We start from the raw sequence: 23,087 nt of genomic DNA, 5'->3' as shown, positions 1-23,087 counted from the left end.
AGGAGTTGAGTATAGGAGCAAAGAGGTCCTTCTGCAGTTGTACAGGGCCCTAGTGAGACTGCACCTGGAGTACTGTGTGCAGTTTTGGTCTCCAAATTTGAGGAGGGATATTCTTGCTATTGAGGGCGTGCAGCGTCGGTTCACTAGGTTAATTCCCGGAATGGCGGGGCTGTCATATTTTGAAAGACTGGAGCGACTAGGCTTGTATACACTGGAATTTAGAAGGATGAGAGGGGATCTTAACGAAACGTATAAGATTATTAAGGGTTGGACACGTTAGAGGCAGGAAACATGTTCCCAATGTTGGGGGAGTCCAGAACAAGGGGCCACAGTTTAAGAATAAGGGGTAGGCCATTTAGAACGGAGATGAGGAAAAACTTTTTCAGTCAGAGAGTTGTGAATCTGCGGAATTCTCTGCCAATTCTCTGAATGCATTCAAGGGAGAGCTAGATAGAGCTCTTAAGGATAGCGGAGTCAGGGGGTATGGGGAGAAGGCCGAATGGCCTCCTCCTGCACCTATTGTCTATTGTCTATTGCCCTTGCCTTCCTCTCTGGTGGAGGTGAAGGGTTTAGGAGGCACTGTCAGCATGGCCTGGGTGAGCAACCGCCGTGCATTTTGTAAACTGGGCGGTGGAGTGGGAGAGTTGCTGCCTTACAGCGCCAGAGACCCAGGTTCAATCCTGACCACGATGGCTGTCTGTACGGAGTTTGTACGTTCTCCCCGTGACTGTGTGAGTTTTTCCCGGGTGCTCAAGGTTTCCTCCCGCACTGCAAAGATGTACAGCTTTGTAGTATAAGAAGATAACTGCAGATGCTGGTACAAATCGAAGGTATTTATTCACAAAATGCTGGAGTAACTCAGCAGGTCAGGCAGCATCTCTGGGAGAGAAGGAATGGGTGACGTTTCGGGTCGAGACCCTTCTTCAGACTGATGTCAGGGGGGGGCGGGACAAAGGAAGGATATAGGTGGATTTATTCACAAAATGCTGGAGTAACTCAGCAGGTCAGGCAGCATCTCTGGGAGAGAAGGAATGGGTGACGTTTCGGGTCGAGACCCGATATAGGTGGAGACAGGAAGATAGAGGGAGAACTGGGAAGGAGGAGGGGACGGGAGGGACAGAGCTTTGTAGCCTGATTGGCTTGGTAAAGTTATAAATGATCCCTGGAGTGTGTAGGATAGTGATAATGTGCAGGGATCGCTGGTCGGCACGGACTCAGTGGGTCAGAGGGCCCGTTTCCACGCTATTATCTCTAAACTAAACTAAACTAAAATGTCCACATGCAGGCAGCCTTTGTGTACCATTGCTGGAGGGTGTAAATGTTTCGGGGGGGTGGGGGGGAGGGGGAGAGGATGGGCAGCCAACTGAGCAGTTGCTTTGTCCTGCATACTGTGCAACATCATGCAGGTGGAGGCAAGTGGAGGCAGTTCTATCACACTCCTGCGCTTGTAGCCAAGATGCTTCTGGAGATGTGGGGGAAGGAACTGCAGGTGATGGTTTACACCGAAGATAGACACAAAATGCTGGAGTAACTCAGCGGGACAGGCAGCATCTCCAGAGTGAAGGAATGGGTGACGTTTCGGGTCGAGACCCTTCCTCAGACCGATTCTCTAGATGGTCCAGTTAGGTTTCTGGTCAATGGTGATCATCAGGATGTTGATAGTAGGGTATTTGACAAATGCCCTTGAATGATAAGGGTGGGTGATTGCACTCGTATCGGAGGTGGTCATGGTCAGTCACTGATGTACCATCATCAGTTTGAACCGTCATCAGTTTAGTTTATAGTCACGTGTACCGAGGTACAGTGAAAAGCTTTTGTTGCGTGCTGACCAGTCAGTGGAAAGACAATACATGATTACAATCAAGCCATTCACGGTGTACAGATACATAGAGTCATAGAGTCATGGAGTGATACAGTGTGGAAACAGGCCCTTGGGCCCAACTTTCCCACACCGACCAACATGTCCCAGCTACACTAGTCCCACCTGCCCGGGTTTGGTCCATCTCCCTCCAAACCTGTCCTATCCATGTACCTGTCTAACTGTTTCTTAAACGTTGGGATAGTCCCAGCCTCAACTACCTCCTCTGGCAGCTTGTTCCATACACCCACAACCCTCTGTGTGAAAAAGTTACCTCTCAGATTCTTATTAAATCTTTTCCCCTTCACCTTAAACCTGTGTCTTCTGGTCCTCGATTCCCCTGCTCTGGGCAAGAGACTCTGTGCATCTACCCGATCTATTCCTCTCATGATTTTGTACACGTGATGAAGGGAATAACGTTTAGTACAAGGTAAAGCCAGCAGAGTTCGATCAAAGATAGTCCGAGGGTCACCAATGAGGTAGATAGTAGTTCAGCACTGCTCTCTGGTTGTGGTGGGATGATTCAGTTGCCTGATCACAGCTGGGAAGAAACTGTCCCTGAATCTGGAGGTGTGCGTTTTCACACTTCTGTACCTTTTGCCTGATGGGAGAGGGGAGAAGAGGGAGGGGCCAGGGCGCGACACATTACCCCACATCTAAGTGGTGTCCGGGTCTTGCTGCTTGCAGGTGTGTGGACTACCTGGTTTGCTGATGACTCACTGGTGGAAAAGGAGGAGTGAGGTCCATTAAGGTCACAATGAGAACTTACACCAGAGTGTTCAGCACACTGCTAAGCACTGCTGAGTAGCTTGCGTTTGGAGTACAGTCAGCAATTTTGGGCACCATATCTGTGGAAGGATGTGCTGGCCCTGGAGAGGGTCCAGAGGAGGTTTACAAGAATGATCCTGGGAATGAGTGGGTCAACATATGATGAGCGTTTGACGGCACTGGACCTGTACTCGCTGGAGTTTAGAAGGGCGAGGAGGGATCTCATTGAAACCTACCGAATAGTGAAAGGCTTGGATAGAGTGGATGTGCAGAGGATGTTTCCACTAGTGGGAGAGCCTAGAACAGGAGGTCATAGCCTCAGAATTTAAGGATGTTCCTTTAGGAAGGAGATTCTTTCGTCAAAGGGTGGCGAATCTGTGGAATTCTGCAGAAGGCTGTGGAGGCCAAGTCAATGGATATTTTTAAGGCAGATAGATTCTTGACTAGTACGGGTGTCAGGGGTTATGGGGAGAAGGCAGGAGAATGGGGTTAGGAGGGAGAGATAGATCAGCCATGATTGAATGGCGGAGTAGACTTGATGGGCTGAATGGCCTAATTCTGCTCCTATCACTTATGACTTTATGACATATCTTCACCAGGGAAGAGGGTGCTACAAGGACCACTCAAGGAGGGGATTGGTGAGATCCGACACATCAAAAATTGATGGTATGATGGTATTAGAGAGAAGGAGGAGGTCATTGGGGACTGATGATAATCTTTCACTGCCCTGTTGATCGGGCGGTGATGTGGGAGGACTGCAGAGTGACAAATGTCACTCCCTTGTTTAAAAAAGGGAGCAAGGATAATTCCGCAACTCCATGTTGGGAAAGCTTTCCGAAACATTGATCCGGGACAGGATTCATCATCAGCTGGAGGAAGACTGATTCATTGAGCCAAATCAGTGGGAATTTGTCACGGGCAGCAATAGAAGGCTTAGATTTAAAGGGACAGAAAGGAAAGAGTGAAGATGGACACAAAGGGTGGCTTTTTCACACAGAGGGTGGTGTATACACAGAACGAGCTGCTGGAGGTGGTGGCAGAGCTGTGCATGATTACAACATTTTAAAGACACATGGACAGGTACATCGATAGGCAAGGAAGGTTTATAGACAATAGATAATAGGTGCAGGAGGAGGCCATTCGGCCCTTCGAGCCAGCACCGCCATTCAATGTGATCATGGCTGATCATTCTCAATCAGTACCCCATTCCTGCCCTCTCCCCATACCCCCTGACTCCGCTATCCTTAAGAGCTCTATCTAGCTATCTCTTGAATGCATTCAGAGAATTGGCCTCCACCGCCTTCTGAGGCAGAGAATTCCACAGATTCACAACTCTCTGACTGAAAAGGTTTTTCCTCATCTCAGTTCTAAATGGCCTACCCCTTATTCTTAAACTGTGGCCCCTTGTTCTGGACTCCCCCAACATTGGGAACATGTTTCCTGCCTCTAACGTGTCCAACTCCTTAATAATCTTATACATTTCGATAAGATCTCCTCTCATCCTTCTAAATTCCAGTGTATACAAGCCTAGTCGCTCCAGTCTTTCAACATATGATAGTCCCGCCATTCCGGGAATTAACCTAGTAAACCTACGCTGCACGTTTGTAGGGGTCTGGGCTAGGTGCAGGTGAGTGGGACTAGCTCAGTTTGATAAGTGTGTTGGCATAGATGAGTCGGGCCGAAGGGCCTATTTTGCTGCAAAAACCTTTTTAACCAATTTGGCAGGATGTTTTGATGAGGGAATACCTAGAGGTACTCTTGCATCTTTCCAAAAAAAGATGTAAACTAACCAGCTGACAGTTCCCGGTCTTCCTCATTCATTAAGCAAGGAAGTCTCAGTGACTGTTTTCCGACGGTCTTGTACCCTCCTGGAATTTAGTGAGTTCTGAAACATTCCGGAGGATGAGAGGGGATCTTATAGAAAGATATAAAATTATAAAAGGACTGGACAAGCTAGATGCAGGAAAAATGTTCCCAGTGTTGGGCGAGTCCAGAACCAGGGGCCACAGTCTTAGAATAAAGGGGAGGCCATTTAAAACTGAGGTGAGAAGGAACTTTTTCACCCAGAGAGTTGTGAATTTGTGGAATTCTCTGCCACAGAGGGCAGTGGAGGCCAAATCACTGGATGGATTTAAGAGAGAGTTAGATAGAGCTCTGGGGGCTAGTGGAATCAAGGGATATGGGGAGAAGGCAGGCACGGGTTATTGATTGTGGACGATCACAATGAACGGCGGTGCTGGCTCGAAGGGCCGAATGGCCTACTCCTGCACCTATTTTCTATGTTTCTATTCCACCCCACGGGCCTGCTCTCAGTGTAACCACTTCCTTTGAACCCACGGGGTGCAAGTTATCAGATCTGCCTCAGAGGGCAGTGGAGGCCAATTCTCTGAATACATTCAAGAGAGAGCTTGATAGAGCTCTTAAGGATAGCAGAGTCAGGGGGTATGGGGAGAAAGCAGGAACGGGGTAATGATTGAGAATGATCAGCCATGATCACATTGAATGGCGGTGCTGGCTCGACGGGCCGAATGGCCCACTCCTGCACCTATTGTCTATTGTCTATCTGGGTGATTTTGTCCACCCTTACCCTTATCGTGTTTCCCCAATACCTTCCTCCTTGTGATTGGAATATTTTTAAGTTCCCGCCTATTATTTGAAGGTAGCCCATCATTTCCCTGATGGATAAGTAGTTTTAGTTTCACTTTTGGTTATGGTGTGAGTTTTTAGTTTTAGTGATTCAGCGCAGCGGCTGATGCAATAAAAATGATTTAACCTATCTGTCATTTTTCGATTAATTTCCCAGCCTCGTTTTCTGGAGGTCACGCACTTTTTTTAGCTGACTTATTTATATATCTGTGGAAGCTTTTACTATTTCTTTTGATATCGCGCACGTCTTCTCTCAAAATGAATCTTAGACAATAAACAATAGGTGCAGGAGGAGGCCATTCGGCCCTTCGAGCCAGCACCGCCATTCAATGTGATCATGGCTGATCATTCTCAATCAGTACCCCGTTCCTGCCTTCTCCCCATACCCCCTGACTCCGCTATCCTTAAGAGCTCTATCTAGCTCTCTCTTGAATGCATTCAGAGAATTGGCCTCCATTGCCTTCTGAGGCAGAGAATTCCACAGATTCACAACTCTCTGACTGAAAAAGTTTTTCCTCATCTCCGTTCTAAATGGCCTACCCCTTATTCTTAAACTGTGGCCCCTTGTTCTGGACTCCCCCAACATTGGGAACATGTTTCCTGCCTCTAACGTGTCCAACCCCTTAATAATCTTATACGTTTCGATAAGATCTCCTCTCATCCTTCTCATCTTCTCCATTATTACGAGCTTGTTAGTCTTTTGCTGAGTCCCTGCTTGTAACTTTGCTTCTGCACACTGTAGGTCAGTGCAAATTTGAAGCCACACACAGGCGGTGCAGGGAATTGAGCCAACGGCCTCTGATTTACACAGACCCCAGGCCAGCTGGTGGTCTTGGCCCAGCGTGTGACTAACGTTGAACTTGGACATCCCGTGAATCTGCCGCGGTTGGCCCGTGTCCGTGATACGTGACCCAAGGGCTCGTTCTGTGACGCAAAATGCTGGGCGGCATCTCTGGGGAGAAGGAACAGGTGATGTTTTCGGTTGGAGACCCTTCTCCAGGCTCATTCTGCGCCGTTGTTTTGCAGGGGGTGATTCCGCTGGGCGGATGCATCGTGGAGGCCAAGGAGGAGCCCAACATGCCCTTTGTGATGAAGATTTCGCACGATGATTTCCACGTAAGCCCAGGGCTGTGGTTGGGGAAATGGTGCTTGGGTCTGCACTGGGGTGCGGAAGAGTCTCACTGAGGCTCTGAGGCACGGTGGCGCAGCGGTAGAGTTGCTGCCTTACAGCGAATGCAGCGCCGGAGACTCAGGTTCGATCCTGACTACGGGCGCCGTCTGTACGGAGTTTGTACGTTCTCCCCGTGACCTGCGTGGGTTTTCTCCGAGATCTTCGGTTTCCTCCCACACTCCAAAGACGTACAGGTTTGTAGGTTAATTGGCTGGGCAAATGTAAAAAATTGTCTGTAGTGGGTGTAGGATAGATTGTCCCTAGTGGGTGCGGAGATCGCTGGGCGGCGCGGACCCAGTGGGCCGAAGGGCCTGTTTCTGCGCTGTATCTCTAAATCTAAATCTAAATTTAGGGGACAGTGGTTTTAAAGTTGAAACGGGCAAGCAAGGGCAGGTATGGAAGTCTACTTTTACCTGGTGCCTTCTCCTTCTACCATGACGATAGGCACAAAAAGCTGGAGTAACTCAGTGGGACAAGGAGGAGACGATCCTAGGAATGGTCAGGAAGGGCACTGAGAGATCCCAGGGTGGGACAGGGGGGGGGGGGTGGAGGAAGGGTATGGGAGCCCCCAGTAATGGCTGGGAGTGGTCAGAGACACTGGGAGTGGGAGGGAGAGAGTTCAGTGACGCCAGGTATTGAGGGAGGTGGCCCAGAGCTCTGGAGCGGGCGGGAGGGAGGGGAATCCGAGAGACCAGGGAGCGAAGGAGGGGTATCAGAGACCCTGGGAGTGGGTGGCTGTTGGAGACTCTGGGAGTGGGTGACGGGCGTTGGAGATGTTGGATCAGAGCGCTGTTGGACCCAGCCCCTGACTGAGGCCGATACTGCAGTGTCCACAATCCCTGCACCATCGCAGTTTAAACAAGACTGTTAGAACGAGGTCCACTTCCACTGATTGAAGAGAGATACAAAATGCTGGAGTAACTCAGCGGGCCAGGCCGCATCTCTGGAGAGAGGGAATGGGTGACGTTTCAGGTTGAGACCCTTCTTCAGAATGTGACTGCCCAGTTTAATGCACCCCAGCACAGGCAATGCGGTGAAGGCAATCCAATCATTAAATTGTACTGCGTGGGAAGTCAGTTCTAGCATGGGCAGAAACACTGAGCAAATTAACTTGGGCTAAATATTAATTTAATTGCACCAGCAATCAATAAATGGATACCAGCCAATTAATTAACTTGAGTGAATTCTTTCAATAGTCTCTTGGCATTGTCCACCTGGCTGGGGGTTTTGAATGCTCCACTCTCTGCTGCCTGTCACACCCTCTCACCCCATAATTGTGCACCCCTTGCCAGCCAGCAACACCGCGTTCCCAAACAGAATCCCAGCACACCTCAGGGAAGAATTCTTTTTCTTGGAAGATGTGAACGGAAATTCTCCAGAATGACATCTATGTTTGTTTGTTTGTTTGTTTGTGACTGAACTTCAGCCAAAACGGTACACGATAGCACGACAATTTTAGGCCCACCTTACTCACCATTGTCACTTTAGTGATAATGCAAGTAGTTTCATTGAAATCGGTGTTATATTTTAAAAGTTATTCACATTTTAAAGTTAAAATCTATCTCCTCGGGAGGGAAGGAGAGAGGGGGGGGGAGGGGGTTGGGGGGAGGGGAGGAGGGAGGGAGGGGAGGGGGAGGGGAGAGGAAGGGGGGTTGGGGGGAAGGGAGTTGGGGGGTTGGGGGGAGGGGGAAGGGAGGAGGGAGGGAGGGCGGAGAGACAATAGACAATAGACAATAGGTGCAGGAGTAGGCCATTCAGCCCTTCGAGCCAGCACCGCCATTCAATGCGATCATGGCTGATCACTATCAATCAGTACCCCGTTCCTGCTTTCTCCCCATACCCCCTCACTCCGCTATCCTTAAGAGCTTAAGAGAGGACGGGGAGAGGGGGGAGGGTGCTGCACCAATGCAGGAGAGGTTTGGGCCCAACGGATCCACTTGGTCTAGTTGGAGTTAAAGGGGATTCATTGACGTGGGCAGGTTGCTTGGGTTCCCTTAATGATTATGAGTGATCCGTTTGTAAAGAACAGTTTTGATGAGGTTGATCTTCATGGTTAATGCAGCCCGGACCATCACACAAACCAACCTCCCTTCCATCGACTCCATTTATACCTCACGCTGCCAGCAGCATAATCAAGGACAAGTCGCACCCTGGCCACTCCCTCTTCTCCCCTCTCCCATCAGGCAAAAGGTACAGAAGTGTGAAAACGCACACCTCCAGATTCAGGGACGGTTTCTTCCCAGCTGTTATCAGGCAACTGAATCATCCTACCACAACCAGAGAGCAGTGCTGAACTACTATCTACCTCATTGGTGACCCTCGGACTATCTTTGATCGGACTTTGCCGGCTTTGCATTGCACTAAACGTTATTCCCTTATCTGTACACTGTAAATGGCTCGATTATAACCATGTATTGTCTTTCCGCTGACTGGATAGCAGGCAACAAAATCTTCTCACTGTACCTCGGTACACGTGACAATAAACTAAACTGAACAGAGGAGCTGTTTTCTGCAATGGGGGAGTAGGACTTTAATGTTCCAGTCTTGCCACACAGGGCTGATGTCAGGAGATGCTCCCTCATTCAGAGAGAGAGAGAGAGGGGAACTCTATCCCACAAACCTGTGGATGCTGCACACCAATTATCAATGTTGGTAAAAATCAAAAATCAAACTGCAGATGTTGGAAATCTGAAAATGTATTTAACTGAGATTAGTTGTTAGTGTTGAGGAAATATTGCAACTCATAGAGTGATACAGTGTGGAAACAGAGCCCTTCGGCCCAGCTTGCCCACACCGCCCAACATGTCCCAGCTACACTAGTCCCACCTGCCTGCGTTTGGTCCATATCCCTCCAAACCTGTCCTATCCATGTACCCGTCTAACGGTTTCTTAAATGTTGGGATAGTCCTAGCCTCAACTACATCCTCTGGCAGCTCGTTCCATACACCCACCACCCTTTGTGTGAAAATGTTATACTCGGATTCCTATTAAATCTTTTCCCCTTCACCTGAAACCTAAGTCCTCTTTTGTTCACAGGGAAGTGAAGTTATAGGGTCATAAGGAATAGGAGCAGAATTGGGCCATTCGGCCCATCGGGTCTATTCCGCCATTCAATCATGGCTGATCTATCTCTCCCTCCTAACCCCAGTTCAGGTCCCCAGCAATCCTGCTCCTTCAGTTTAATCCGGACACTGGCGAGAACATAAAGATGGGATTGAAGCTGATTAATGGATGTCCGAGCGCACAAAGGTGTTGGGGCGACCAGTGTGGAGGGAAACAAATGTTCATATAAAACAACAGCCCCTCAGGCCTAGTGCAGGAATAAGGTTCATGTTCATAAGTTTATAAGTGATTAGGAGCAGAATTAGGTCATTCGGCCCATCAAGTCTACTCCACCACTCAATCATGGCTGATTTACCTTTCCCTCTTAACCCCATTCTCCTGCCTTCTCCCCATAACCCCTGACACTCGTACTAATCAAAAATCTATCTCTGCCTTAAAGATATCCATTGACTTGGCCTCCACAGCCTCCTGTGGCAAAGAATTCCACAGATTCATCACCCTGTGCTAAACAAATTCCTCCTCATCTCCATCCTAAAGGAACATCCCTTAATTCTGAGGCTGCAACCTCTGGTCCTGGACTCTCCCACTAGTGGAAACATCCTCAGCACGCCCACTCTATACAGGCCTTTCACTATTCAGTAAGTTTCAATGAGATGTTGCAGAGATACCTAGGCCAGGATGGAAGAAAATCTGGGGACTGTTTTGTCATCTCCTTGCATTAACTCGTATCTAGTGCAGTAAATGGTGCCATGCCCTGACAACAGTAGTAGGTGGTCTTATTTGCTGAGGTGGTCCTTGCACCTGCAAGACAGGTTCCCTCTCGTGGGCAAGTGGCCTGTTCTTTGGAGAACTATCTCTCGCCTCAGACGGCCTACATTTGTCACCCTGGTCCTTCCTAACCTCTTTATTTGAATGAATCAAACTACTTCTCTGTCCAATTTATCCATTTCACCAGCTCTCTGATTCTCAGACGTGGAGCTGAGCTTGTTGTTTTCAGCATGACCTGGTAATAAGAGTGTATTATTAATGCAAACTCTGTCCTTCCTTCTCAGGGGAACATTTTACTCGCAGCGGAGACTGAATTCGATCAGCAGCACTGGCTGCAAATGCTGCAGGAATCCGGGAAGGTGTAAGTACACAGAAAGATCTGATGATGTATTGGACAGGCTGGTGAAATGGGCCAGCTAAATATATTTAAACAAGTGACACTTTGCAGCCGGGTTTAGTTTAGTTTAGTTTGGAGATACAGCATGGAAACAGGCCCTTCAGCCCACCAAGTCCACACCGACCATTGAACTTTCGAATCCATTCATTACACATTAGAGGCAATTTTACAGAAGCCAATTCTGCCCGATCCATTATTATTTGATTCCAGCTTGTTCATCTTATACACTAAAACTCTCGTTTGTTTGTTTGTTTGTTTGTTTGTTCCTGAACTACAGCCAAAACGGTTCACGATAGCGCGACAATTTTAGGCCCACCTTACTCACCGTCGTCCCTTTGGTGCTAATGGAAGAAGTTTCATTGAAATCGGTGTATATTTTTTAAGTTATTCACATTTTAAAGTTTAAATCTATCCCCTGGGGAGGATAAGGGGGGTTGAGGGGGATGGAGTGGGGGGGAAGGGAGGGAGGGGGAGTGAGGGGGGTACGGGGGGATGGGAGGGGAGGGGGGGAGGAGAGGGTGCTGCACCAATGCAGGAGAGGTTTGGGCCCAACGGGTCCACTTGGTCTAGTTACTACTAATGATTTCTCGTTCCCTATTTTTCTCCTCTTCCCTCCTCCCTCAATACGATACGACACGATACAATACGATACGATATAACTTTATTTATCCCAGGAGGGAAATTGATCTGCCAACAGTCTTAAAAACACAAAATACATGAAACGTGAAATTAAAGTGACAAGTGGAAAAGCTTGGAAAGACTAAAACAGTAGAGTTACATTTGCCATGGGAGCCATTCTGGCATCCATGGAAGTTTGGATGCTACAACTGTATCCAGTATCTCCGTAGACATTTCCGTCTGTTCCCCAGGGTGCAGGTCATCTGGCCCAGGGAATTTTATTGCTCTCCACCCAACTAATTTCTCCAGTGCTAATATTTTAATGTTGCTGAATCATCTGAGCCTTTCATTGCGTCTGTTGTCCAAGAGGTTTTTTGTGTCTGAAACACAAAGTATTCATTTAATTTCTCCTCCAAGCAATTAAATCCCTTTAATAATTTCTCCTGTCTCAGATCGACACAAAATGCTGGAGCAACTCAGCGGGACAGGCAGCATCTCTGGAGCGAAGGAATGGGTGATGTTTCGGGTCGAGGCCCTTCTTCAGGCCCGAAACGTCACCCATTCCGTCTCTCCGGAGATGCTGCCTGTCCCGCTGAGTTACTCCAGCATTTTGTGTCTTGCTTCGATTTAAACCAGCACCTGCACGTCCTTGCTACACATCCTCCTGTCTCAGTCTGTAAAGGGGATCATGTCATCTTTGGCGAATTATATTATTTAATAGATTTATGGTTGAGTCGGCCATGGGTGCCAGGCGGGCCAGTGCAGTGTGTGACGGTGAGCAGGCCAGATGTGGGATAGAATGAGTGGGCAGAAGGTTCACACTGACTCCGACTCCGCCTTCTCTCCACAGAACATGGCAGAATGCACAGCTCGGGGAAGCGATGATCGGAAGCCTGGAAGCCCAGGGCTTGCAGCTGGCCAAGGAGAAGCAAGAGTACTTGGGTCAGAGTCATTCAGCACAGAAACAGGCCCTTCAGCCCATCGTGACCATGCCGACCACCATACTTATCTACACTGATCATGTTTACCAACATTTAGCCCTTGGTCTTTGCGTGTTCGTTTAGACCCTTAAATATCGCTCCACCATCCTCTCGGTCGCTTCTTTCCAGATTCCAACCACCCTCTGCGTGACTGAATTTCTCCACACATCCCCTCTAAACCGATCTCTCACCTTGCACCTATACCCTCTAGTTTAGTTTAGCTTAGTATAGTTCAGAGAAACAGCACCGAAACAGGCCCTTCGGCCCAACGAGTCCGCACCGACCAGCGATCCCCGCACATTAACACTGTCCTACACACACACACACTGGGGACAATTTACACATACACCAGCCAATTAACCTACATACCTGCACGTCTTTGGAGTGTGGGAGGAAACCGATGATCTCAGAGAAAACCCACGCGGTCACGGGGAGAACGTACAAACTCCGTACAGACAGCGCCCGTAGTCGGGATGGAACCCGGTTCTCCGGCGCTGCAAACGTTGTAAGGCAGCAACTCTACCGCTGCGCCACCGTGCCTCTAGTTCTAGACATTCCCATTATGGATAAAGGACTTTATTTCACAAAATGCTGGAGTAACTCAGCAGGTCAGGCAGCATCTCAGGAGAGAAGGAATGGGTGACGTTTCGGGTCGAGATCATGTACCGATCGATACACTGCAAATTGCTCGATTGTAATCATGCATTGTCTTTCTGGATAGCACGCAACAAAAGCTTTTCACTGTACCTCGGTGCACGTGACTGTAATAAACAAAACTGAACTGAACTGGGCATTTAGTGACAATCCAACAACGTCACAACACCACAGCCGCACCCAATATTCCATTGACAAATTTTTCTGAACTAAATTGAAAAGTTCAAAATGCCCTGGTCAGTCATAGAGTGATATACAGTGTGGAAACAGGCCCTTCTGCCCAACTTGCCCACACCGGCCAACATGTCCCAGCTACACTAGTCCCACATGCCTTCGCTTGGTCCATGTCCCTCCAAACCTGTCCTATCCATTACAGTAACTGCAGTAATGCAACACAGGTCACACAGTCCAACGTTAATACTCGCCACTCTGTAGTCTTGTTCCCCACTGATACCTACTCTGGGCATTGCTGGGACTGCTTACTGGCAGCATTTAACTCACAGCTGCTGTGTGGATGTGCTTTACAGACAAGCTGATGGAGGAGACCGAGGAACTGTGTCTGCAACGAGAGCAGAAAGAGGTCAGTGCACCGAGAACAAAGAATCACAAAATCAATCCCCTCATTTTTATTCCCTGCCTCTCTTTCCCCTTCTCCCCTCTTTCTCTTCTTCCCTCCTTCTGTCTGCCTCACTCTCCCCCTCTCATCTCTCCCTCCTTCCTCTCCGCTCTCCCCATTCTTCCCTTCTCCCCCACTCCCTCTTTCCATCCCCCCTCCTTCCCTCCCTTCCTTCCTCTTGCTGCTTTCCCTCTCTCCCTCTTCCCTCTCCCTCATTCTGTCCTCTCTCTCCCTCCTTCCCTCTCTGTCTTTCCCTCTAATCACCAGTTTCGGTGTTGGACACAAGCATTCTCTATTGCCTCAATGTCTTGAAGATTTAAGATTTTAGCGCTGAGCACTTTGATCGGCCGGTTTGTGACGGTCCCCAGTGAGTTCAGAAGTGCCTGTGAATGTGAGAGGAGGTTGCTTTGAAGGGCATCTCCATTGTGGCCGAACACGATTACATGGATGCTGATTCAATTGCAGGAGCTACAGCGACTAAACCATGTTCTTGAGGCGGAGAAAAACAAGATCGAGGAAATGGTGCAAGATTTGCGGTTGGAGCAAGAGCAGATAAAGAGGTAAAACTGCGCCGGGCCGGTTGTTTGGGTCTGGGCGTGTCTCACGCCCACCTAATTGTGATACTGATACTCAACCTTCACATCACAGAACTACTCACTAGGTCAGGGACAGGTACTTCCACACCCAGCTAAGCAAAAGAGTCTGTGCCCACCACCCCACACCACTGTCTGTAGGCTAGACATAGACTAGACTAACCCTAGACGAGACATCAGTGGCTGAAGTTTTATGATGCCACAGGCAAATGGAAATAGTTCAGATATGCACTTGGTCAGTATGGGCGGGCAGGGCCAAAGGGCCTGTTTATGTGTGAGATGGATCTCGGCTCCGTGACTATCTAAAACTATCATCTTGTATAGACAATAGGTGCAGGAGGAGGCCATTCGGCCCATCGAGCCATTCAATGTGATCATGGCTGATCATTCTCAATCAGTGCCCCGTTCCTGCCTTCTCCCCATACCCCCTGACTCCGCTATCCTTAAGAGCTCTATCTAGCTCTCCCTTGAATGCATTCAGAGAATTGGCCTCCACTGCCTTCTGAGGCAGAGAATTCCACAGATTCACAACTCTCTGACTGAAAAAGCTTTTCCTCATCACTGTTCTAAATGGTCTACCCCTTATTCTTAAACTGTGGCCCCTTGTTCTGGACTCCCCCAACATTGGGAACATGTTTCCTGCCTCTAACGTGTCCAACCCCTTAATAATCTTATATTTGTGGGTTTGTGGATATATTTGTTCCCGATATACAGCCAAAACGGTACACGATAGGGCAACAATTTTAGGCCTACCTTACTCACCATTGGCCTGCGGTTCAAATGGTTGTTATATTTTAAAAGTTATTCTCTTTAAAACTTTAAAAATCACTTTTTAGACTTTAATAAATCCCTTCTCCACTTGCCCTGCCCGTCAGCCGCGCCTGCGCATTAATACCTCCGTGTTCGACGTCACAATGGGAATCCAATGGGTCCGAGCCTGCGCAGTTGGGGCCCGTTGATCTAATACTTACGTAAGATGGCCGCCGGACCTACGCGTACACTCAAAGCTCGCTGGTTGTCTACCGGGGCTTCTTCCCGCTCAAAGCAATGGCCGTGGCCGTCGAGCTGCCGCTGCAGGAGAGGTTTGCACGCAACGGGTCGACAGGGTCACCCTGGACGCTGTGATGGCCGCCCAGGGCCGGGATGAGTGGCTCCCTCTCCCCTTTCCTCTTCCCCCCCTCGCCCGCCCACGGACACTGGGGGTGCCCACAGGAGAGGTTTGGACCCGATGGGTCCACGCCCATCTAGTTTACACTAATCTGACATTAATCCCATCTGAAGACACAGGGTGCTGGAATCTTGGGTAAGTGGGGAGAAAGCTGAAAAAGAGTGCAGAGTATGGTGGGGTTGGCTGCCTAGTTGACACTGACCAATGTAATGGAAGTATAGATCATGAGGCAAATGGCCTATTCCTTTGTGCTGCTCTTCAGTGTACTATGTTCCATATATTAATCAGTTGTGCTGTTTGAATCAAGAACATTGTGAACAGATCAGGCCACGGAACAGTTTTGAGTGGAACACCTTTCCAATCTCAGTGCATAGGTAGTTGCTCCTTTCACTGTGTAACAATCTAAAGAGAACAAGAATTTGCCCCTAATGCCAAGAGCTTTGATTTCAGCTGATGAGGGTCTTGACATTTTATCAGGATGCATCACAGCTTGGTTTGGGAACAGCTCCATCCAGGTCCACAGGAAATTGCAGAGAATTGTGGACGCAGCCCAGACCATCACACAAACCCAACCTCCCTTCCACCGACTCCATTTACACCTCACGCTGCCTCGGCAAGGTCAGCAGCACAATCAAGGATGAGTCGCACCCTGGCCACTCCCTCTTCTCCCCTCTCCCATCGGGCAAAAGGTATAGAAGTGTGAAAACGCACACCTCCAGATTCAGGGACAGTGTCTTCCCGGCTGTTATCAGGCAACTGAATCATCCATCCTACCACAACCAGAGAGCATGTGACAATAAACTAAACTGAAACTGAAACTAAATTGACTGAATGGCTTCTTGAAGCCTCCATTGAAAACATACCTCTGTGGTAACTCACCCCCAAAAGTTGCAATGTACAACATCTACACTCCACACATTATAGTGTCTAATCAAATACATCTGGTACGTCCATTAATATCTTTCAGAGTTGCCATTGCTGTTATCACTGCAAACTAGGGGTGCCAACTATCTCACTCCAAAATACGGGACAAGGTGACGTCACCGCCGCCGCCCCACGTGACCTCACCCAGCCAGCGGCCACGTGCTCCCGCTCCACCAATGGCGGCCGCCCAGGCCGGGAGGCGGGTTGCTATGCAACCTCCGTTGGGCGGCGCCCGGGCCTCCGGACCTAGACTGTCCGGAGCTAAAATGTCGGAAACCTAGAGTGTCGGGACCTAAACTGTCCGGACCTACAGTGTCGGGACTTACTGGGCCTACAGTGTCCGGGCCTACAGCGTCCGGGCCTACAGCGTCCGGGCCTACAGCGTCCGGGCCTACAGCGTCCGGGCCTACAGCGTCCGGGCCTACAGCGTCCGGGCCTACATCGTCCGGGCCTACAGTGTCCGGGCCTACAGTGTCCGGGCCTCCAGCGCCCCCCCCCCCCCCGGGCCTAATACGGGACAAGGGCGGTCCCGTACGGGACAAACCAATTTAGCCCAAAATACGGGATGTCCCGGCTAATACGGGACAGTTGGCAACCCTACTGCAATATTCTAAGGTTGGCGGTCATGCAGAAGTGGTAATGAGTCGGGTGTTGTTGTTTGCAGTGAGCTGGAGGTGACGGTGAACTCATTAACGGCAATTGAGGAAGAAAAGAAACAGTTGCACCAATTATCGGAATCCCTGCAAAACAATTTAGAGGTGAGTGTTTGAAAGAGGCATGGATGAAGGACGAGTGATGGTCGAGAGCGGGCTCCAAACTGATGTTGACCACATCAGGAGTGCTGACTCTTGGCTACTTGTCTGTGCTGTGTCGCCTACTGCTCAGCGCTTCTCCGCTCAGTCAAGCCCTACATTGAAGGACTGAGCACAGTGCCCAGCTTGATGCTTGAGTAATTCAGCATCAGAGGCCATAAGATCATCATGTGATAGGAGCAGAATTAGGCCATTCGGCCCATCAAGTCTACTCCGCCATTCAAGCACGGCTGATCTATCCATCCCTCCTAACCCCATTCTCCTGCCCTCTCCTCATAGCCCCTGACACCCCTACTGATCAAGAATCTATCTCTGCCTTAAATATATCCACTGACAGCCTTCTGTGGCAAAGAATATCACAGATTCACCACCTTCTGACTAAAGAAATTCCTCCTCATCTCCTTCCTAAAAGAACGTCCATTAATTCTGAGGCGATGACCTCTAGTCCTCAACTCTCCCACTAGTGGAAACATCCTCTCCACATCCACTCTATCCAAGCCTTTCACTATTCGGTTCGTTTCAATGAGGCCCCCCCTTCATTGTCAACAAACTCAAAAGGTCCTTCTGAAGGTCCTTGGAACTTCCTCCTAAGTTGGGAAAAGGACAGTGCATTCACCCTATCTAGTCCCCTCATCATTTTATACACCTCCATAATATCACTCCTACGCTCCAAAGAATAAAGTCCTAGTCTGCTCAATGTCTCTCCATACCTCAGGCCCTCAAGTCCTGGCAACAGCCTCGTAAACCTTATCTGCACCCCTTCCAGCTTAATAGCATCTTTCCTGTGGCAGGGTGACCAAAACTGAACACAATACTCTTAAGTGCAGCCTCACCAATGTCTTGTACAACCGTAACATAAAGTCCCAACCTCGATGCTCAATTCCCTGACTGATGAAGGCCAGCCTTCTTCACCACCCTGTGCACCCTGTCTGCCACTTTCAGGGAACAATGTACTTGGGTTCAGTCTGGAGAAGGGACTCGACCCGAAACGTCACCCATTCCTTCTCTCCTGAGATGCTGCCTGACCTGCTGAGTTACTCCAGCATTTTGTGAAATAAATACCTTCGATTTGTACCAGCATCTGCAGTTATTGTCTTACACTACTTGGGTTCCTAGATATCTTTGCTCTACTACACTCCCCAGAGGCCTTCCGCTCACTGTGAAGGGCCTGCCTGGTTTGACTTCCCAAAGTGCAGCAGCTCGCATTATACTGAATTAAACTCCATTTGCCATTCCTCAGCCGAATTGCCCCATTGATGAAGTTCACACTAATTCATTAATTTGTGACAGCCATCTTCACAGTCTGTGATACCGCCTATGTCAAGCTTATATCCCCAATTGCAGAGTTCCCCAACAGCACTTGAGGAGATAGGTGATCCACTTTGGCGGCAAGAACAGGAAAGCAGAGTATTACCTGAATGGTGACCGATTGGGAGAAGGGGAGATGCAACGTGACCTGGGTGTCATGGTGCACCAGTCATTGAAAGCAAGCATGCAGGTGCAGCAGGCAGTGAAGAAAGCGAATGGTATGTTGGCATTCATGCAAGAGGATTTGAGTTTAGGAGCAGGGAGGTTCTGCTGCAGTTGTACAGGGCCTTGGTGAGACCGCACCTGGAGTATTGTGTGCAGTTTTGGTCTCCTAACCTGAGGAAAGACGTTCTTGCCTTAGAGGGAGTACAGAGAAGGTTCACCAGATTGATCCCTGGGATGGCGGGACTTTCATATGAGGAAAGACTGGATAGACTGGGCTTGTACTCGCTGGAATTTAGAAGACTGAGGGGGGATCTTATAGAAACATATAAAATTCTTAAGGGGTTGGAGAGGCTAGATGCAGGAAGATTGTTCCCGATATTGGGGGAGTCCAGAACCAGGGGTCACAGCTTAAGGATAAGGGGGAAGTCTTTTAGGACCGAGATGAGAAAACATTTCTTCACACAGAGAGTGGTGAGTCTGTGGAATTCTCTGCCACAGAAGGTAGTTGAGGCCAGTTCATTGGCTATATTTAAGAGGGAGTTAGATGTGGCCCTAATTGCTAAAGGGATCAGGGGGTATGGAGAGAAGGCAGGTACAGGCTACTGAGCTGGATGATCAGCCATGATCATATTGAATGGCGGTGCAGGCTCGAAGGGCCGAATGGCCTACTCCTGCACCTAGTTTCTATGTTTCTATGTTTCTATAGTATCTAGTGAACACCAAATCAATTATCGATTTAAAAACTCCAGTCACTCTTGCCCTTTGTGCTCCCAAATTCAAGGATACACAACTCCATGTTTTGCTGCTGGGAGCCCAGCCCAACTCTTTTTGGTCCCTTCAGACCTGTGCTTTGACCAGCACTGATCGGTGCCAACATCTCCGTGTGTGGAGGCGATGAGCTCCACACCATGGATCCAGGCCCTTCCGCTCACTGTGTCTATGCACGACCACGATGTCTATTTAAACTAATCCCAGTTGCCTGCAACAATTCCATATTCCTCTGTGCCACAGCGGTAGAGTTGCTGCCTTACAGTGAATGCAGTGCCTGAGACTCAGGTTCCATCCCGACTACGGGCGCTGTCTGTACGGAGTTTGTACGTTCTCCCCGTGACCTGCGTGGGTTTTCTCCGAGATCTTCGGTTTCCTCCCACACTCCAAAGACGTACAGGTTTGTAGGTTAATTGACTGGGTAAAATGTAAAAATTGTCCCTAGTGTGTGTAGGATAGTGTTAATGTGCGGGGATCGCTCGGCGGCGTGGACTGGACTCGGTGGGCCGAAGGGCCTGTTTCCGTGCTGTATCTCTAAATCTAAATCTAAAAAAATCATTCAAGCACCTCTCAGATGCCTCTTCAATGTCATTATCAGTGTCGCCACCACTACCTCCTCTGGCAGCCCAATCCAGATACCAGCTACACTTTACGTGAAAAACTCTACCCCTGAGATCCCCCTTGAACCTTCTCCATTTCATCTTAAACATGCGGCCCCATACAATACACTTCCCATGGGAAATAAACTCTAGCTATCTATGCCTCATCATACAGCTTGGTGACCAGGACTGCATACAATACTCTAAGCGCGGTTTCACCAACATCTAGTACAGTGTCCTGACCCTTATATTCAATGCCCTGACTATTTCTACTCCCGAGCATTTGAGGCCCTCTGAGGGGGCGCTGTGAACTGTTTATGTATGTGCTGTTATGTTTGTGTGCCATTGTATGTTTGTTCTTAGTACCTGAACTGATGTACAGCACTTTGGTCAACGTGGGTTGTTTTTAAATGTGCCATACAAATAAAATTGACTTGACTTGACTTGACTGACTGATGAAGGCAAATGTTCCAAACACCTTCTTCGCCACTCTGTTACCCGTTTGGCCGCCTTTGGGGAACTATGTACCTGCGCCCCTAGGATAGTCTGTTCTACGAGGCACCCCTGAGCCATTCACTGTGTATGTCCGGCACTTTGCCAAGAGAAGTGAACCTCTTTAGAGTGGACATTAAGTGGAGTTTGTGTAGGAAGGGACTGCAGATGCTGGTTGATACCAAAGACATACACAACGTGCTGGAGTCGCTCAGCGGGACAGACAGCATCCGTGGAGAGAATGGATGGGTGATGTTTTGGATTGGGATCCTTCTTCGGGAAGGGTTTGTACCACTGCTCACTGGCACTGGGTGGCCAGGAGCTGGAGCTGGCCCAGCCCGGCCTGCACTGACCTGCCTTTCTCTCCGCTGCTGCAGACCCTATCACAGGAGAAGAGGAGGACCCTGGAGAAGCTGCAGGACAGCGAGCAGCAGACCCAGCAGCTGACCAGCAAGAACGTGCAGCTGTCCGAGTCCAGCGGCTCCTTCCGCAACATCCTGCAGCGCATCGAGGATGATATGAAGAAGCTGCAGGGGGAGAAAGTGCTGGCGGAAGAAAGGTGAGGGAGGGAGGGAGGGAGGGAGGGAGGGAGCGGGGGGAGAGTTTAGTGGGGGGAGAGGTGAGTGGGGGGAGGGGTGAGTGGGGGGAGAGGTTAGTGGGTGGAAGGGTTAGTGGGGGGAGAGGGGTTAGTGGGGGGAGGGGTGAGTGGGGGGAGAGGGGTGAGTGGGGGGAGAGGGGTTAGTGGGGGGAGGGTTTAGTAGGGGGAGGGGTCAGTGGGGGAGGGGTCAGTGGTGGGAGGGGTGAGTGGGGGGGAGGGGTGATGGGGAGAGGGGTGAGTGGGGGGGAGGTCAGTAGGGGAGGGGTTAGTGGGGGGAGAGGGGTGAGTGGGGGGAGAGGGGTTAGTGGGGGGAGGGGTTAGTGGGGGGAGGGGTCAGTGAGGGGAGTGGGGAGGGGTGAGTGGGGGAGGGGTGAGTGGGGGAGGGGTGAGTGGGGGAGGGGGTTTAGTGGGGGGAGAGGGGTGACGGGGGTGGGGGGTTAGTGGGGGGAAGGGGTGAGTGGGGGAGGGTTCAGTGGGGGGGAGGGGCTTGTGGGGGATGGGGTGAGTGGGGGGAGGGGTTAGTGGGGAGAGGGGTGTGAGGGGGAGGGGGTTAGTGGAAGGAGTGGGGGGAGGGGGGTTAGTGGGGGAGAGGGGTGTGTGGGGGAGGGGTGAGTGGGGGGATGGGGTGAGTGGGTGATGGGCGGGTGGGTGGGTGGTCTGTGGGGACGGGTCGTGGGGAGTGACGGGGCACTGACCCACCCCTCCCCCTCTGCGTTGTCCGCAGGTTGCGGGAGAGGGAGCAGCGAGCGGTGGAGCTGCAGGAGGAGCGGGAGTTCTATTCCGGCCAGTCCCGGGATCTGCAGCTGTCACTGTCCGAGCTCTCCGCCGAGAAACAGCAGACCGAGAGCGAGCTGAGGGTGAGGCCGGGGGGCACCCAGCAACACACACACACACACACACGTGGGGGGGGGGGGGGGGGTCACCCCGACCAACACACGCCCTCTGGGGGAGTGGGGGGGAGGTGAGTGGTTGTCGAGTGTGAGATTGAGGGGTAGGGTGTGAGAGTCATAGAGTGATACAGTGTGGAAACGGGCCCTTTGGCCCCAACTTGCCCACACTGCCCACATGTCCCAGCTACACTAGTCCCACCTGCCTGCACTTGGTCCTTATCCCTCCAAACCTGTCCTATCCATGTACCTGTCCAACTGCTTCTTAAACGTTGGGATAGTCCCAGCCTCAACTACCTCCTCTGGCAGCTTGTTCCATACACCCACCACCCTCTGTGTGAAAAAGTTACCCCTCGGATTCTTATTAAATCTTTTCCCCTTCGCCTTGAACCCATGTCCCCTAGTCCTTGATTCCCCTACTCTGGGTAAAAGACTCTGTGCATCCACCCGATCTATTCCTTCATGATTTTGTACACCTCCCTAAGATCTCCCGTCTTCCTCCTGCGCTCCATGGAATCGAGTCCCAGCCTACTCAACCTCTCCCTGTAGCTCACACCCTCTAGTCCTGGCAACATCCTCGTAAATAGGGCGTGAGAGTCAGAGGATGGAGTCTCAGGTGTATGGGGGTGAGGGGTGAGGTGGGGGTGAGGGGTGAGGTGGGGGTGAGAGGTTAGTGTTGTGTGATGGATGAGTGACGGAGGTGAGGGTTCAGGGGTGGGAGTGAGGGGTGAGGATTGAGGGGTGAGTGGTGTGTGTGAGGTGAGGGGTCAGGGGTGAGGATTGAGGGGTGAGTGGTGTGTGTGAGGTGAGGGGACAGGGTGTAGGGTGTGGCCTGGTTCTGACCACGTCCCTGCTGAAGTCCTTAATGTGGAGCAAAATCTACGTGGAGCGTTGAGATCACGGGGGTAATTGACTCTTCGGGTAAATCGCAGGAGGGTTTATTCACCCCAACCTCTGGACCTGCCTGTGCTTTGGTTGGGTATTTTAAAACCTGTATTTATTCCCTGGTTCTGGTCACCCAGATACAGTTGCCTCAGATCCAAAACCAGTGACCTCTGCTTAATCGGGGCATTTGTCGAGTCACAGAGTCATACGACATGGAAACAGGCCCCGCCATCCTCCCCGCCCAAATAATATCATTTCATTTGCTTGCATTAGGACCATATCCCTCTGTGTCTTGCCCATTGAAGTCTACATGTCTAAATGTAGTGACTACCTGACCCAACCATCTCTT

At 50.2% G+C, this 23,087-nt stretch overlaps 1 protein-coding gene across 2 annotated transcripts in view; it reads left to right on the top strand.

The window, feature by feature from the left end:
- plekhd1 (pleckstrin homology domain containing, family D (with coiled-coil domains) member 1) overlaps positions 1-23,087 on the top strand; it is a 57,701-nt gene that overhangs the window by 13,438 nt on the left and 21,176 nt on the right. For both annotated transcript variants that reach the window (XM_078407066.1, XM_078407067.1), the window contains exons 3-10: positions 6,299-6,388; positions 10,559-10,635; positions 12,140-12,231; positions 13,451-13,503; positions 14,005-14,099; positions 16,889-16,982; positions 20,746-20,927; positions 21,691-21,823. In XM_078407066.1, coding sequence (XP_078263192.1) covers positions 6,299-6,388; positions 10,559-10,635; positions 12,140-12,231; positions 13,451-13,503; positions 14,005-14,099; positions 16,889-16,982; positions 20,746-20,927; positions 21,691-21,823 — 816 coding nt within the window. The remainder of the gene's footprint in view (positions 1-6,298; positions 6,389-10,558; positions 10,636-12,139; positions 12,232-13,450; positions 13,504-14,004; positions 14,100-16,888; positions 16,983-20,745; positions 20,928-21,690; positions 21,824-23,087) is intronic.

Source organism: Rhinoraja longicauda, chromosome 10 (assembly GCF_053455715.1).
Source record: "Rhinoraja longicauda isolate Sanriku21f chromosome 10, sRhiLon1.1, whole genome shotgun sequence".
Taxonomy (NCBI): Eukaryota; Metazoa; Chordata; class Chondrichthyes; order Rajiformes; family Arhynchobatidae; genus Rhinoraja; species Rhinoraja longicauda.
This window is presented reverse-complemented; position numbering and strand designations above follow the sequence as displayed.